General features: G+C 37.9%; 1 protein-coding gene across 1 annotated transcript in view; it reads left to right on the top strand.

Moving 5' to 3' along the window:
- The window catches only part of LOC123244601 (calcium-activated chloride channel regulator 1-like), a 68,167-nt gene that overhangs the window by 41,637 nt on the left and 10,320 nt on the right, over positions 1 to 16,210 (top strand). The window contains exons 8-11 of the mRNA XM_044673120.1: positions 3,124 to 3,298; positions 7,922 to 8,028; positions 14,327 to 14,542; positions 15,251 to 15,512. Coding sequence (XP_044529055.1) covers positions 3,124 to 3,298; positions 7,922 to 8,028; positions 14,327 to 14,542; positions 15,251 to 15,512 — 760 coding nt within the window. The remainder of the gene's footprint in view (positions 1 to 3,123; positions 3,299 to 7,921; positions 8,029 to 14,326; positions 14,543 to 15,250; positions 15,513 to 16,210) is intronic.

Raw genomic sequence — 16,210 nt, 5'->3', positions numbered from 1 at the left:
AAATGCACAGCAACCACGCAGTGTGATGATCTTGAAACTAGGCTCTGTCCTCACAAAGTCAGACATTTCTGGCTCTGTTGACTTAATAAACACATTAAGACAAAGAGCTGTTAGTCTTCCCCTTATCAGAAGTTACAGCATTAGCCAAGGATTGATGAAATGATTGTTCAATGCCCATTACTGAGGATTTTCCTCCTGTCAGTGCACCAATAATGTCTAAAGACTGCTGTTCTTGATACCTGGTCATACCACATATGCTACCTGTATAGTTTCTCAAAAATTACATATTAAGTCTAGAGTCACCTTGAAATTTGAATACACAGAAAAGAAAGGTATAAATGCTTGAAGTGATTCCAATGTTTACCTTCAAAGAGAATGGAAACTTTGAGCACTTTTTCATCCAAGGTTGGCTCTGAGCTCTGGATTTGGGTGGTGTTCATTAATTTTTTCATACCCCATCAATACTGTAGGATAAAGAAAGGTTAATTTGAAACCTATTGTGAGCTGTCAATCTTGTCTGTAATACAGTGGATAAAATGACAAATGAGAGACTGGAGAGAGAGAATAGGAGTTCCATACACCTAGCTTTGGGAAGTGTCCATGCTGAAAAGGTGGGAGGAGAGAAGTAGAAACTGTAAAGAATACTTTAGAGATGTAGAAGGAGAGCAGGGATGAAATAGTGTTATAGAAGCCAAAGGAGAGAAGAGCATATCAGGAAAGATGGGGTAAAAGGTCCAGAAGGATGAGGGCTGACAGGTCATTGATGACTGTGGAGATAAAAACTTCAAAAAACTATTACAGATAGAACCCAGATTGTACAGATGGACTTAATCAGAATAGAAGTGAATATCATGAAGTTTAACAGCGAAAGGTGTAAGGATTAAATAGGGGTTTTGACAAAATAAGAGGGTGGTTTTTAATAATTTAAGTTTTAATGAGACTATAATAGAGGTATAAATTAATATTATCTGTTTAAGCCAGAGAAAAGAAAACTTTTGGCAGCTTTTTAACAATTAACAATTTAGTTTAATCAAAATAGGGATAGTAAAAGAATATACTAAAATGAATATAGTAAAGGAGAAAAATATAGGAATGAGGTAGAGAAAGAAAATTTCCTGATATCTATACTAGTTATTCTATAACTACCTATAATTACTACCTAAAACTGCCTATATCTACCTATAACTACCACTAATAACAACCACCCCACAAAGTTCCAACCCAATCCAGCTCAGTCAAAACCACCACCCGAACACACTCCCAGGAGCCAACTTCCCTGCAACTTCCAGACCTGTCTGCAACTGACAGCTCTTTCTCTACCTCAGTTTCTGTCTCTATGGTTCTTCCTTTCTGTCTCTCTGGTTTCTACTTCCTGTCACTGTGGGCTGGTTGATCCCTACACATCTCTATGGTAAGAGGACTCCCAAGTCCCCCATTAAATTAAAAAAGGAATAAAGAATTCCTTTTTACAAAGGGAAGAAAGAGAGAACTTGAACCAATGGCCTAGCTAAAGTTTATTTGTATAGCATGGGACCCATAATCATATTTGTACAAATGGAAGTAGAAATTAACAGAGAGGGGATTCCAAAGATATAGAAAAGCAAAGAGTGTCAATAGATCAGGGTGCCAGAAGAAAGAGAAGGAAAGGGATCGAGGACAAAATGGAGGGGTTGTCTTTGGCATTACAGCACCTCTATTTCCTCTGTGACAGGAGGGAAGAAATGGGTGAAAGACCAGGAAGCTTATCAGATGGCTTTAATTTTTCAGCAAAATAAAAAGATCATGTAATATACTGGCACTGGGAGATTAAAGTTGGTGTCTCAAAGAGTTAGGAAAATGGTTGGAACAAATGTTGTGAAGAATGCACTAGAGAATCAAGAAAGAGTAAATGGGATAAGAAAAGGTCTGGTTGAAATCCATGTGGTGTATGTAGACCATGGTGGCAGGGCTTTCTGTACCAGTTCTCCATTGCTCAGTAGAAAGGACTGAGATGTAGACAATCAGGCAGTGTTGAAGACTAATTGACTTAACCAGAATCATCCAGCTAAGGAAGGTTATGTTTGTATTCTGGTCTTCCCCTCTCCAGGCCCAATTCTATGCACTACTCTACTGAGATGCCTCATATGTAACAGGAAGTCATAGATGGGTTGTGTTTTGTATCATTGAAAGAGATACAAGTATAGATGGATTTCCAGAACCATTAGAGTATTAGAATATAGTTTTTCCTGAAAAGTCATCATTGTTTCACAGATAGAATACTGAGAAAGACCCAAGTTCAAATTTTGCTGCTGGAACTTTTTAGTTCTAATCTTGCCCAAATCATTGAACATTAATATATCTTGGACAACACCCCAAGACTCATTAATTGGTTTATTGAAGGAAGTTCCCACCACAGGATTTTATACAATAGTCTCTGAATTGGATTATTATTAGTCATGCCTTTGTTTCTAAGAGTGCTGTTTGGCAACTTAAATAGGGGATAGTTTCCCAAGACTTCAGTTGAAGAATACTCTCAAATGTGAAGTGGTTTAGCCAAATAAAGTAGGTAAGAGGAATCCTAGGAACACAGAGTTAAAGCTGGAAGGGTCCTCATAGGCCATCTATCTTTTCCTTTTACAGATGAGTAAACTCAACTTATAGCCAGAAAGTCTCAGACTCCACAGCCACAGCTTTCTACCATATCATGTGTCCTCTAAGCTTCATAAGCTTCCTCCTCTTTAGTCCTCCCAATAATATCAAAACAGTCTGAAACACTTCCTTGAAAAGAGTGTTCATCTGTCTAGTGTTTCATCAGCATGTTAGTGTTCTGGAGTCTGAAAGAACAGACACCCTAGCAGAGATCAGATAACCAGGGTACAGAACAGTTTAACCTGAACAGCCCTACTTCCAAATGGTAACACTGGCTGGGATTTTTCTACATTAGAGCAAGAGAAAAAGATCTTGGCTGAGTTTCTGAAAATTTCACATTTCTTGAGGATTGCAAGACAGGAAGATCCTTTTGAGTTTCCTGAGCTCTTTCTTTTACTTCCTTCTTTAATTCCTGGTCTTCTCCACTCACTCAGGGGTATCTGGCAACCCTAATAAGTCTATTTACCAATACCTTGGATAAATCTGTGCTTTCAGGTAATTAAAAAGAAATTCTCAACTGATGGTTCAGAGATTGTCCTTCTTACTGATGGGGAAGACAGTTCAATCAACACATGTTTTGTGGAAGTGGAAAAAAGTGGAGCCATTATTCACACAGTTGCTTTGGGACTTTCAGCAGATCCAGACCTAGAAAAGCTGGCAGAGATGACAGGTAAAAGATATTCGTGAGAATTTGTTTCCTCAATAGACATGAAATTATCATTTCTATGTAAACCTCCACTCAAGTTGGCCTCTGCAGGTGACCCAGGGTTTCTGAAGGCTAGGACAATTGGACACAAGGTCAGAAAGTCAGGCAATAAATATTTAAATGCCAGGCATTGTATTAAGTGCTTGGGATACAAAGAAAAGCAAAAGTCAATCCCTGCCCTCAAGGAGTTCACAGTCTAATGGGATTGTAGGGGCATGTAACACATATAACAAAGCTCAAAAGTGGGAGGGAAGAGGAAAAGAAGGTACCAAATATGGAGACATGATGAAGCCCAAAGGAGCACAGACTGGTGGGAAATGAGGAAATGACTGGCTTGGGCACCATACTTAAATGGAAGATATAAGAGGAACTTTCTACTCTCCACCTTCTACCTTCCACACTTCATCCCTTCCTCTTAGAGACAGGCAGGGAACTGATGAAGTATGAGTTCCACTGTAGAAGTTAATTGCAGGATGATGAGGCAGGATGGAAAAGTCCAGAGGAGCAGAGAAGTCAGCTAGGTGGGAAATGAGAAAATGACTGGTCTTACCGAATTGGAGAGACTTCATATAAAGTCCAACAACAGCCTGAGGGTCTGTCATCTGAAGATATGCTGAGCTACATTTGGAGAGAGGCTCATCTCTATGTTTGCTCTGGGATGATTTTCTTTTTCTAAAGTAAATCTCAAGGGCTGTCTGTCCAATGATAGAATTACAGCATTTGTTTCACAGCTGATCTTTGAGGTCTGTCAAAGACCACCTAGTACAACCCATACCCAAGAAAGGATTCCTGCAACCACTGATCATCCAATGTTTGATTCAAATTAGAAGGAACCAACTACTTTCCAAGGAAATCCATTCCATTTTTGAATGATTTTAAGACATTTCCTTATGCCAAATCAGAATCTGTTGCTGTGTATCTTCCACTCATTGTTCAAATGATCCAACTTTATCCTAAGTGACAGATAGTATATTTTTTCCACAACAATTGCCCAGTTTCTTCGACAGATTTTCAACATCCTAGTGATCCTGAGGTTTTCCAACTTTCAATAACCTCCCTAAAATGTGGTATTTAGAACTCAACTCAGTACCATGGGATTCTCTGAACAGAGCAGACTAGCTTCTGTAGCATTAGACACTAAGTCAGTCTTACTATGGCCCATTTCATTGTTGTCTCCTACTAAGTTTGCAGTCTACTAAGACCCTCCAGAGCTTTTTCACATGAACTGCTGCCCTCCCCTATCTTGCACATGGGAATATGATTTGTTCAACCCAAGCATGTCATTACAAATTTCCCTTTAAAATTTTAATGATAAATATTAGATTTCAAATATTGATTCAAACCTGACAAAGCACCTTTTTGATTTCTGATTGTCTCATTCAGCTTCAGTAGACTTCCCAGTTTTCTGTTGGCTGCAAGCTTGATAAGTATGTCACTTATGCCACTGATAAAAGTGTTAAGCAGCAAAGACCTAAGTACATATCGCTGGAGCATTATACTAAAGACCTCCTTTCAAGTCGTTTCAAAATACAATGGATCTACACTGGATCTATGATCTTACTGATATGAGTATTGCTCCCACCCCATCATGACTATCTGTCCATGCCCTTCCATAATGCTGTTGCAGAGAGTCTCCCCAAAATACCAGAGTCTTCAAACTGATATAACTGGTGTCACCAGATGACTTAGCCTGTCTTCTTTTTTATTGTTGTTTGTATATCTATTTTATGACATTTTCACATTATTCCTCCTTTAGTGTTCCTTATTTATAATACACTGTAGCCTGATCATACAATCTAAGTTGTCACTAAATCATTCACAATGACTCTTTGTGTTCAATCATTCAACTAGCTCTAAATTATTAAACTATTATCATGCCACCTCTATCATTTCCCACGTGATCTTGCAGAAGAGACTTTTACTATCTGGGCCTTGGTTTCCTCATTAATAAAATAACTGTGTTGGTGACCTCTCTTGGCATTAAATCTTTAATCTAGCCTAAGTCACTCCATCTTGTCTAGAAAAGGAACCAGTGATACCTTGTCCAAGACTCTGCTAAAATCTACATAACAACAGCTACAGCGTTGTTCTGGTCAAACAACCTTTCCATGAAAGGAAATGAGGTGAATCTGCCATAATCTTCATAAAGTCATTGTGCTGGCTCATAGTTATTTCTAGTTCCTTCTCTAAAGAATCACAACCCTTGCCTTGATAATGAGCTTGAAAATTTTTCCAGGAATCAAAGTAAAACTGATTGGATCACAGTTTGCAGATCAATCAACACATATTGAATGCCTACTGTGTGAGGGGCACTCTACTAGGTGCTCAGAATAAAAATACAGAGAATCAAACAATCCCTGTTCTCATTGAACTTATATTCTACTAAGAAGGCCAACAAACATATATAATGTAAGAGTATAAAGTGAATGAATATATAGGTAAATCAAGGAGTTCAATACAAAGTAACTTGGTAAGAAGGGTGCTAATAGTTGAAGGTATCAGGAAAGACTTCATGAAGACCATCGTACTTGACTACATCTTAATTAAAGAGAAGAAACCTATGAGGCAAAAATGAGGAAGTGCATTCCAGACAAATGGGACCACCAATGCAAAGCCATGAAGGCAGAAGGCAGATTACGTATATAACAGAGGAAAGAAAGTTTGGACAATTGCAGGATGTAGGAGGGGAAGCTGACCAGAAGACTTAAAAGCCAAGTCTCAATTAGTGTGATTTATCCCCAGAAGTTGTTGCATGGATTCAAATTTGTACTATTTGAAGTTATAATTGTATACAATATGGCAATTGGTGTGGAAATATTACTAATTACAATAATGAGTCTACTTCAGGAAAGAAATTCATTATTTGCACTAATGGAGACCTAGATGTATATTTTATCCCTGAGGGAAGAGGAAGCCACTAGAGTTGAGTAGAAAGTCACATGATAAAATCTAGGTGTGAAGAAAATTATTTTGGCAGCAGTGTGTAGCCTGGATTGGAGAAAGGAGAGATTTGAGACTTGAGAACCAAAAAGCAATCATGGCAGTGAGAAGTGAATGAAGAGCCTGAATTAAGATGGTAGCTCTGGGAGTGGAGAGAAGCCATTGGATGTGACCAGTATTGTAATGGTAGAAGAAGCAAGATTTAGAAACCGATTAGATAAATGAATGGGAGAAAGTGAAGATGCCAAAATTATGAACCAGGAACTTAGAATTCTTTGTAGCCTTCTTTAAAAATATGGATATTTCCCATTCCTTATTCTTATGACACCTTCTTTGTTCTCTTTTGTTTTCATTTTTAAAATAAATTTTATCTTTTATTTTTTAAATCCCCAAGTTTTTCCCCAGTATCTCTCTTCTACTCCCAAAAAACTATCCCATATAACAAATAATTTTTAATGAAAAATAAAAGGAGGAAAAATCAGCAAAACCAATTAATATAACAAAGAAGTCTGATATCAGTAATTTACCACAGCTGTGGACCTCCAACATCTGTAAAAGAGTGGGTCAGAGATTTCTTCTCATTTCTCTTGTAGGGCCAAAGTTGTTCTTTGTAATGCAACAACATTCATCTTTGAAAGTTTTGGGCTCTCCTGGATTTTCCAAAGACCACCACAGAAATTGATAATTCAAATAGAAAAAATATTCAGTAAACATTTATTCAGAGCCCTCTACATTTAAGGTACTATGGTAGGAGTTATAGGTAGACAATCACACTCAAAATGAGACAATCACTGCTTGATAGTCTAATGTGGGATGAGAAAGAGAATGAGATATGGACACTAGGATACCAAAAACATTGGTCTTTTTATTCCTTTCCAAGAGCCAAATTATTTCCTAAATGAGGAGGAATCAGCAGGGGATACTGAATATAGTAGGACTTGACTCTTTTCAGTAGATCAAAACCTGCCAGCATCAATTGGGAAATGAGTGAACTTTCCAGGTAGCTAAAGCTTACCTGCCATGAGTGCCTAGTTTTAAATTTTAGCCAATATGGAAGAAAAACTGTCTGAAATACATTAGGAACTTCTCTATTTTATTCATCAGAACTTCCATGAACCTTTTCTTGATGACTCAGCATCATGAGTTATTTTATTTAGATAAGGGTATGCCAAAGTTAGATTGTACTAGCTTATGAAAGCCAACTGTTTAATTTTCAATTTGGTTTTCTACTTCAGAAATCAATAAATGCTACAAATCGTGGACTGAGTTATTGTTTTATTGATTTCTGGACTTAATAAAGTGATGGGGAAATGCTAATAACAGAGCACAAATGCATGAACTGATTAAGCTCATGGCCTTTGTGACATTTATCTGGCTCTTCATCAGGCTTTTTTGACTCTTCTCAAGGCCTGGGTTGTGTTTCACATAAAGAGACTTTAATTATTGCATAAGGTATAGCTTATATTCCCCAAGATTGAAATTTTCACATTGAGCTCCTAAAATGAGGCTGAATTCTTACCAGCTGTAGAATGGTTTTATTTTATGAAATAATATGAAACTTCGTGAAAAAATAACTTTGGTAAGACTATTAATTTTTTACTAAATTATGCCAACTATTCAATTTTTATTATCGTAATCCTACTTTAGGAGGTGTGAAGACAACAGCTACAGATAATGCTCAGAACAACGGTCTCATTGATGCATTCAGTGCCCTCTCATCAGGAAATGGAGCCATCACTCAAAGGTCCATCCAGGTCAGTTTTGATTTCTCATGTTCATGTTATATAGGATCATACATTCCAGGATTTTAGATTTAGAGCTTAGAAGAAACTTTGAGGTCCATAAGATCATCATATATCATAAATACAGAATTACAGGGGACTTCAGTGTTCATCAAATCCAAACCCCACGTTTTAAACCTGAGAATACTGGCAAATGGACTTGCCTACAGTCATACAGGTCAGATGTGGTCATGACGGGGTATGAACTTTAGTTGTGATTCCACTTTCAACATTCTTCCCACAACACCTGGCTGACTGCGTTATTAGAATTGAGGGGCACTGAGAGTATAAATATAAGGATTTCTTTATATATATTTAACAAGTTTTCTTAAGCACTTACTCTGTACCACACACAAATTTGCCAATATTTCCTTATTTTATCTTCCCAGCAACCCTGGAAGGTAGTTACTATTATTACCCCCATTTTGCAGATGAGGAAACTGAAGCAGACAGAAGTTAAGTGGCTTCCCCAAGACCACTGTTGGAGTTCAAATTTGAATTCAGGTCTTCCTGACTCTAAATCTAGGGCTGTACTACAGTAGTTCCACCTAGCAGCCCCTAAGCTATGGGGTTTTCCTAAGGCTATCCAGTGTAAGCACAAAAGTCTGGTTTGACTTTTAAAAGGAAAAAAAAAGGCCATGAATACCATGATGCTAATTCACAGGATGCTCTAACTACCCCCTGGAATAAGCCACAAACTTGCTTTGGGAAGTTGTCCAGTCCTGGTGTCTCCTTCCACAGCCTTGGGAGAGAGCGACGCTGAATTGCATTGTGAATGATGCATCTCCTATCAGTGAAGGATTCTGTCCATCTCTTACTCCCCTCACTAGGCCACCCCCTGACCCATAACACCGCCTCCATCGGTTCTTTCTATTAGATTTCTAGCTATCACAGGACTTCTCTACAAATCCAAATATTTGAGCACCTTAAAGGTTGTCTGAATCTATTGCCAACAGTTAAATCTCTTCTGAGGATCCATAACAGGCAGGATTTTCCAAATAGAGATTAGAAAGAAAAAAAGGATGTCAGAGTCAAATCTGCTCAGAAACAGCACACGTCCCTTTCCATTATTCTGCAACACTTTGCAAGGATTATCAAGACTCCGTTAGCAAACGTTTGTTCAGCGCTTACTGCACATGAGGCATCGTCCTAAAGACTGGGGATAGGTAGAAAAAATGAAACTGGCTCTGCCACCCACGAGCTTACATTTTACTGAAGAGAAACAATGTGATCAGTTCCAAGTAAATGCAAAATATTTACAAAGCAAAGTCAAAGTGAGGGGGAGAGTGCGTCACTAGGAGCTAGGAGAAAAGGGAAGAAAGAGGTGTTTATCAAGGGCCAACTATGTGCCAGGAATTGTGCTCAACAGTGGGGAGCATGGCCGAAGGATGATGGCCACTAGCAACATACAGCAGGTTTCACCACCCGGCCAAGTACCGCTCCAGGCTGAGAACTCCTAAACTGTGACGCTTAGTTCTTCCAGGGCATGTTAACAAGCTTTATTAGGGCAGTTAGGTAGCCCAGTGATGAGAATGCTGGTTCTGGAGTCAGAAATCTCTCAGTTCAAGTCTGACCTCAGGCTCTTACTCCCTGGGCAAGTCATTTTACCCTATTTGCCTTAGTTTCCTCATCTGTAAAATAAGGTGCTTCCAGCTCTAAACCTCTGATCCAATCTTCTCCCCAACTAAAAGCAACAAAATGGGTGACAAATGTAAAAAAATATATTTATATTTTTAATTTCTCTTTTGCTGCCCAAGTATGTGTTTCATATACAACCTAAATTATTTTGTTTTCTTTCCTCATTAATGGTAAAACATTCTTACAACCAAATATTCTCCTCTTTAGTCTTTTTTCATTATAATTTTTCTAATTACATACAGAAACAATTTTTAACCTTTGTTTTCTGACATTTTGTGATCCAAATCTTCTCTCTCCTTCCTCTCCTTCTTTCCCAAGACAACAAACAATGTAAATTATACATGTGCTATCATACAATACATATTTCCATTTTAGCCATGTTGTGAAAGAAGATACATATTGCACATTCAAGAAAAAACTCATGAAGAAAATAAAGTAACAAATGGCATGCTGCATTGGTATCCAGACTGAGTTCCTTCTGTGACAGTGGAGAGCTTTTTTTCATTATGAGTCTCTCTGCTGTCTCAGATCCTTATATTGTTGATAATAGTTAAGTCATTCAAGGTGGTTCATCAAATGATATTAATGTTACTGTGTACAAAATTCTCCCAGGTCTGCTCACTTCACTTTGCATTTTTATATAAATCTTTCCAGGTTTGGGGGGGATCATCTTGTTTGTCATTTCTTATGGCACAATACAAGCAAATACCATAATCCATTATATACCCATACCACAACTAAGCCCTTCCCAACAGATGGACATCCCTTCTATTTCTAATTCATTGCCACCACAAAAAGAGTTGCTATACATATTTTTTAAGAAAGTAGTCCTTTCCCCCTATCTTTGATCTCTTTGGGATACAGGCTGAGTCAAAGGGCATGATTTGATGTCCCTTTGGGCATGGTTCCAAGCGGTCCTCCAGAATGACTGTATCAATGCACAATCTTTACCAGCAGGGTATTTGTATCCCAGTTTCCCTACATCTCTTCTAAAACTTATCATTTTCCTTTTTTGTCATATTAGCTAATCTGATAGGTATGAGGCAGTAACTCAGAATTGCTTGAATTTGTATTTCTCTAATCAATAATGATTTGGAGTATTTTTTCAGATGGTTAAAGATAGTTTTAATTTCATCTGAGACCTGCATGTTTACATACTTTGACCATTTATCAGTCAGGAAATTATTTATAGTTTGATAAATTTGACTCAATTCTCTATATATTTGACAAATAAGGCCTGTGTCAGAGAGACTTCTTATAAAAATATTTGCCTAGTTTGTTGTTTCCTTTTTAATCTTGATTACATTGGTTATGTTTGTGTAAAACCTTTTAAATCTAATTTGATTGAAATTATCCATTTTACATCTAATAATATTCTCTATATCTTGTTTAGTCATTAATTCCCCTTTAATATTAAAAGAGGAAAAATGTAATAATGTAAGATACCTTACAAATTTTTTAAAGCAAGTTATTATATAAGCAAGGAAGGAACCTTGTCACAGTAGAACTGATGAATGTCACAAGGGCCCAGAACTGGGATTTATATTTATTTATAGACTGGGAGTTTGATCCAACCAAGCAGAGAACATTTTCTAGAATCATAAATTTTTTAACCTCTACCTTCCTTCTTAGAATCAATACTATGCTAGGAAGCATCTGTAGCCAGATTTGAACCCAGGATTTCTCTTCCCTAGGACTGGCTCTCAATCCACTAAGCTACCTATCTTCCCCCGCTTAGAATCAGAAGTTAAGATCAGAATAGAACCAGCAGGTTTTTTGCTTTAAAGGGAAGCTGTCTGAGCTGTGGATTTATGAGTGCTTATAATTCCTCATCCTGGAGGCTGAATTGTTGACAGATGGGGTTTAAGTGGATTGCATTGAAGGGATATGGGACACATCAAGGCTACACTTACATTGGTCAACAATGTTCTAGGCAAACTAGACTAACAGCAGTTCTCTGAATGTGTCTGAGATCTTCTCTTATAAGTAGGGAACAAACCAGGTAGTGAGTCTGTCAGTGAGTATTTATTAAGTACCTACTATATGTCACATACTGTGCTAAGCCTGGGGATACAAAGCTATTAAAGTCTCTAAATCCAAGGAGCTGACAGTCTAATGGGCAGAACAACATCCAAACAAACAACTATATACAAACTAGATCTAGATGGAGTACATTGGAGATAATTACACAGGGAAGGCACTAGGAATAAAGAAGTCAGACCATTAGAATATGGAATGTTAGCTGGAAGTAGAAGGAAATCAGGAAAGTCAGGAGGCAGAGATGAGGAAGGAGAATATTCTATCCAGGGGAGACACTTCTTGAAAATGTCCATAATCTAGAAATAGCATGTCTTATACAAAGAACAACGAAGAAGCCAGTGTTGACTGGATTGCACAATACATGGTAGGGCCAGGGTCTGGGGTTGGAAGTTGTAAGAAGACTGTTAAATTCGGGGTGGGAGAGAAGAATCAGATTGTAAAAGGCTTTAAAAGCCAAGGAAAGGATTTGATTTTTGATCCTGAAGGCAAAAGGGAGTCATTGAAGTTTACTGACTGGGGATTTGAAAGAAAAATGGCAAAATGGAGAAATTTAAAGGAGGCAGACCCATGAGCAGGCTATTGCTATAGTCCAGGAGTGAGGTAATGAGGGCATACATCAAGAGCTGGCAGTGTCAGAGGAGAGACGGGGGCATATGTGAGAGATGTTATGAAGGAAAATTTGATAACACATTGGACAAAAATTGGACAATACAAGATGAGAGAATAAAATGAGGGAAACACATAAGTTGTGAGCCTGGGTGACTGGGAGAATGGTGTAGCCCTCCACAGAATAAGAGTTACAAAGAGGGGAGATTTTGGGAGAAAGATAACAAGTTCAATTTTTGACATGTTGAATTTAAGATATCTATAGGACATCCATTTTGAGATATCTAATAGGCAGCTGCAAATACAAGTGTGGAGGTCAGCGGAGATATTGTGGTTGGATAATTAGATCTGAGAATCATCACCATAGAATAATAATTGAATCCATGGAAGCTAATGAGATCTTTAAGGGAAATAGTATAGAGGGAGAAGAGAAGGCAGCCCAGGATAGAGTCATGATGAGCAGGCTTGACCTGGATAAAGATTCAGCAAAGGAAAGTGGGAAGAATAGATCAGAAAGATAGGAGAAGAACTTGGAGAGAGTAGTATGAACTACCAAACAAAAGAAAATATTAAGGAGAAGAGGCTGATCGCTAGTGTCAGTGACTATAGAGAGATCAAGAAGGCTGAGGATTGAGAAAAGATCATTAGAATTGGTGATCAGGATGAAAGGAGCAATCAACATTGGAGAGAGTGGTTTCAGCTGAATGATGAAGCTGAGAGTCAGACTGTAGAAAATTGAAAAGAGAATTTTTAAAAAGAAGCAGAAGCACCTATTGTAGACTGAGTTAACAACAATGGACAGATCAAATGATTGTGTTTTAGAGAATAGGAGAGCCATGAGTATGATTGTAGTAGAGAAGTAGCCAAAAGGACAAGGATCCAAGCAGACAAAAAGAGACTGAAGATAAATAAGAGTGGGAATGATGGAGGGGAAACATTGTTTGAGAAAACAAGATGAACTGGATCTCTTGAGTATTGGAGAAGGTTTTGCTTTAGTAAGGAGAAGGGCCACCTCTTCTTGTGAGACACAGGGAAAGGAGATAATGGTAGAAGATATCTGGGAGATGTGGGAAGTCTCCCAGAGGATGAGGGAGAAAGTGGGAATTCAGTTAATTCTCTTTTTTTTCAGGGAAACATGAGGCAAGATTTTCAGAGGAGAAGGCAAGTTAGAGGAAAGCATGGGAGGCTTAAAGAAAGTTGAGAAGATTTAAAAGAGTCTGATGAGTGAAATAATGAGTTAACTGGTGAGGCATAAAAGGCCAGGCCAGGCCACACCCTTGAAGCAGGGGTTTCAGTGGAAAGAAATCTGGATTTGGACTCTGCCAATGCCTTCCCTCTGAGATTATCTTCCATTTGCACTATAAATATCTTCTATAGGAAGGTTTATTTTGTATGTTGTTCCAACCACCTAATCAGAATATGCGCTTCTTGTGGGCAGAGGTTACTCTAAATATTGAGCTTTCATTCATATTTCTTCCACCCAACAAAAATATTACCTGTCTACTACTGAGAAGCTGATTCAAAATCAGGGAGTTGAACTCAAGAAACTGGTTAGATGAGTTTTATCTGTTTTCCACCTGCAATGGAGAGAATTTGATTCAGAAGGTAAGTGGACTAGAAAACAAAAAGGGCAGAGGGAGAGAGTGATTGAGGGAAACTTAAATATTACCTTAGGCTAAAACTGAGGAATCTCATTCTAGACCTGTCTTTCATGTCCTTTGTGCCAGGAATATTATTCATACACATTTGGATAATCATGACACCTGTCTTCTCCTAATGGATGCTAACCACAGGGATTAGGAAGGGACCTCTGATTTAACTGGGACTCCAAGCTGAGGAAATTCCTTTTGCCAATGTTGGCTGGGACCTTCTCTGCAATTTGTACTCTTCTGCTCTTTGATATCTCCTTTAGATTAAATGCAATGTGACTTGTTGGTGAGTTATTCCTTTGCTCAGTTACTAAATGTTTTATTTATTTTCTTAACAGCTGGAGAGTAAGGGAGTCAGTCTGACAAAAGAAGACTGGATGAATGGCACAGTTATTTTTGACAGCACAGTAGGAAATGACACTCTATTTCTTGTCACATGGACAGCACAACAACCTGAAATGTCTGTCATGGATCCCAGTGGCAATATACATAAAAATTTTTCAGTGGAAGCAAGCTCCAAAATGGCATACCTTCAAATACCAAACACTGCCGAGGTGAGGAACCAGCTTTGTTTCTTGTGTTTTCTTAAAATTCTAAGAAAATGGAGTGAAGACTTTCATGTTAGGATTCCAAGTATTCTTGAGTGACAATAGGGGTTTGGTTTGGTTTTTTGTTTTTATAATTTAAAAAAGCACAACTTTATTTTATATGTTCTAGAAATGCTACAAATTGACCACAAAAAACAAAGGCTTAAAAAATTATACAGAAGTGAGAAAGGAACTATCAGATAGGTGTCAGAAGGGCAGAAATTGGGCTGGAGCACAAGAGAGATTAAAAGGGCAGGCCAAGATGTTATAGAAACCTTTTCTGATTGCTGTGAACACACTTAGGACTCCCAGTTTCTCTATCCAGAATTTTATATCTCCTGTGTCCTGCCAACTGAAATCTTTGCCTTATTTCTGAGAAAAAGAGATTATGGCAACAGCATATCTTTAAGATCACATTTTCCATAGCAAAGTTTTAAAAATAATAGCCATTATACACATTGCAGGTAAAGTTTTAGTCTAGATTCACTACTCATGCAATCTGAAATGACTATCATAGCTGATAGAGAAGCAAAGCCATATAAAGTCTCTAGTCTTCTTGAATTTCACTTGTATAAATCAGATATCACCTTAAGATAGATAGTGGATAATAGAAAAGGTAGGTAGGGCATTAACATCTTAAGTTTTGCTATTATGAGTTTCTTCTGTATTTTTCAGGTTGGGATTTGGACTTATAGCCTTAAAGCAAGTTCACAAACTCTGACTCTGACAGTAACCTCTCGTGCTGCAAATCCTACTGTACCCCCCATTACGGTGGATTCTAAAATGAATAAAGACAACAGCAGCTACCCTAGTCCAATGATTGTTTATGCAGAAGTTCGCCAAGGATCCTTGCCTATTATAGGAGCCAACGTAACAGCCGTCATCGAAGCAGCAGATGGAACAACAGTGACTCTCGAGCTCCTGGATAATGGTGCAGGTAATTTACCCCCCACAAAAACCTCGAGCTTCTTTTTCTTTTAAGAAAGAAGTATGATACCTTTTCACTGCATGCAAACTCCAAAATGGCGCATCTCGAAATGCCAGATGCTGCCAAAGAATCGGCTTTGTCTCTTTTCTCCTAAATATCTTTATAATGTGGCTGCCTCTCTTACCAGAATATTTTTCAATACAGTAGCATAGGGATTAATTTGTGATTTCATTGATATAGTGAACCCCCACATGAGGAAACTCTCTGTACAGATGCAGGTTTATATCTTCTTCACAGCTAATAGTCTATGACACTTAAAAATTAATGATTTACCCAAAATCGTATAGACAATATGATTCGGAGTCAAGACTTAAAGCCAAGGGTTTCTGTCTTAAAGGTCACCCCTCTATCAACAATACTATGCTTTCTCTTCAATGAATTCAATTTGATAAATCTGATTGCTACTATTAATAATTCTGTATCTCACATTTTCCATAATGCACAGGAAGGAAGGAGGTAGGTCTAAATGATTCCTAAAGCCTCTTCATTCTACTATTCCGGGGAGGCACATACTTAATAAAAGTTTGCTCTAGGGTTGGAAAATAATGAAGAGAAGTGGAACTTGGGATCGTAACTACAGAGATCCTGCCAATAGTTTTCTTCAATCCACAGAACCATTGAACCTCAGAGTTGGAAGAGAGCTCAGA

Source organism: Gracilinanus agilis, chromosome 4 (assembly GCF_016433145.1).
Source record: "Gracilinanus agilis isolate LMUSP501 chromosome 4, AgileGrace, whole genome shotgun sequence".
In the NCBI taxonomy this organism is placed as follows: domain Eukaryota; kingdom Metazoa; phylum Chordata; class Mammalia; order Didelphimorphia; family Didelphidae; genus Gracilinanus; species Gracilinanus agilis.
This window is presented reverse-complemented; position numbering and strand designations above follow the sequence as displayed.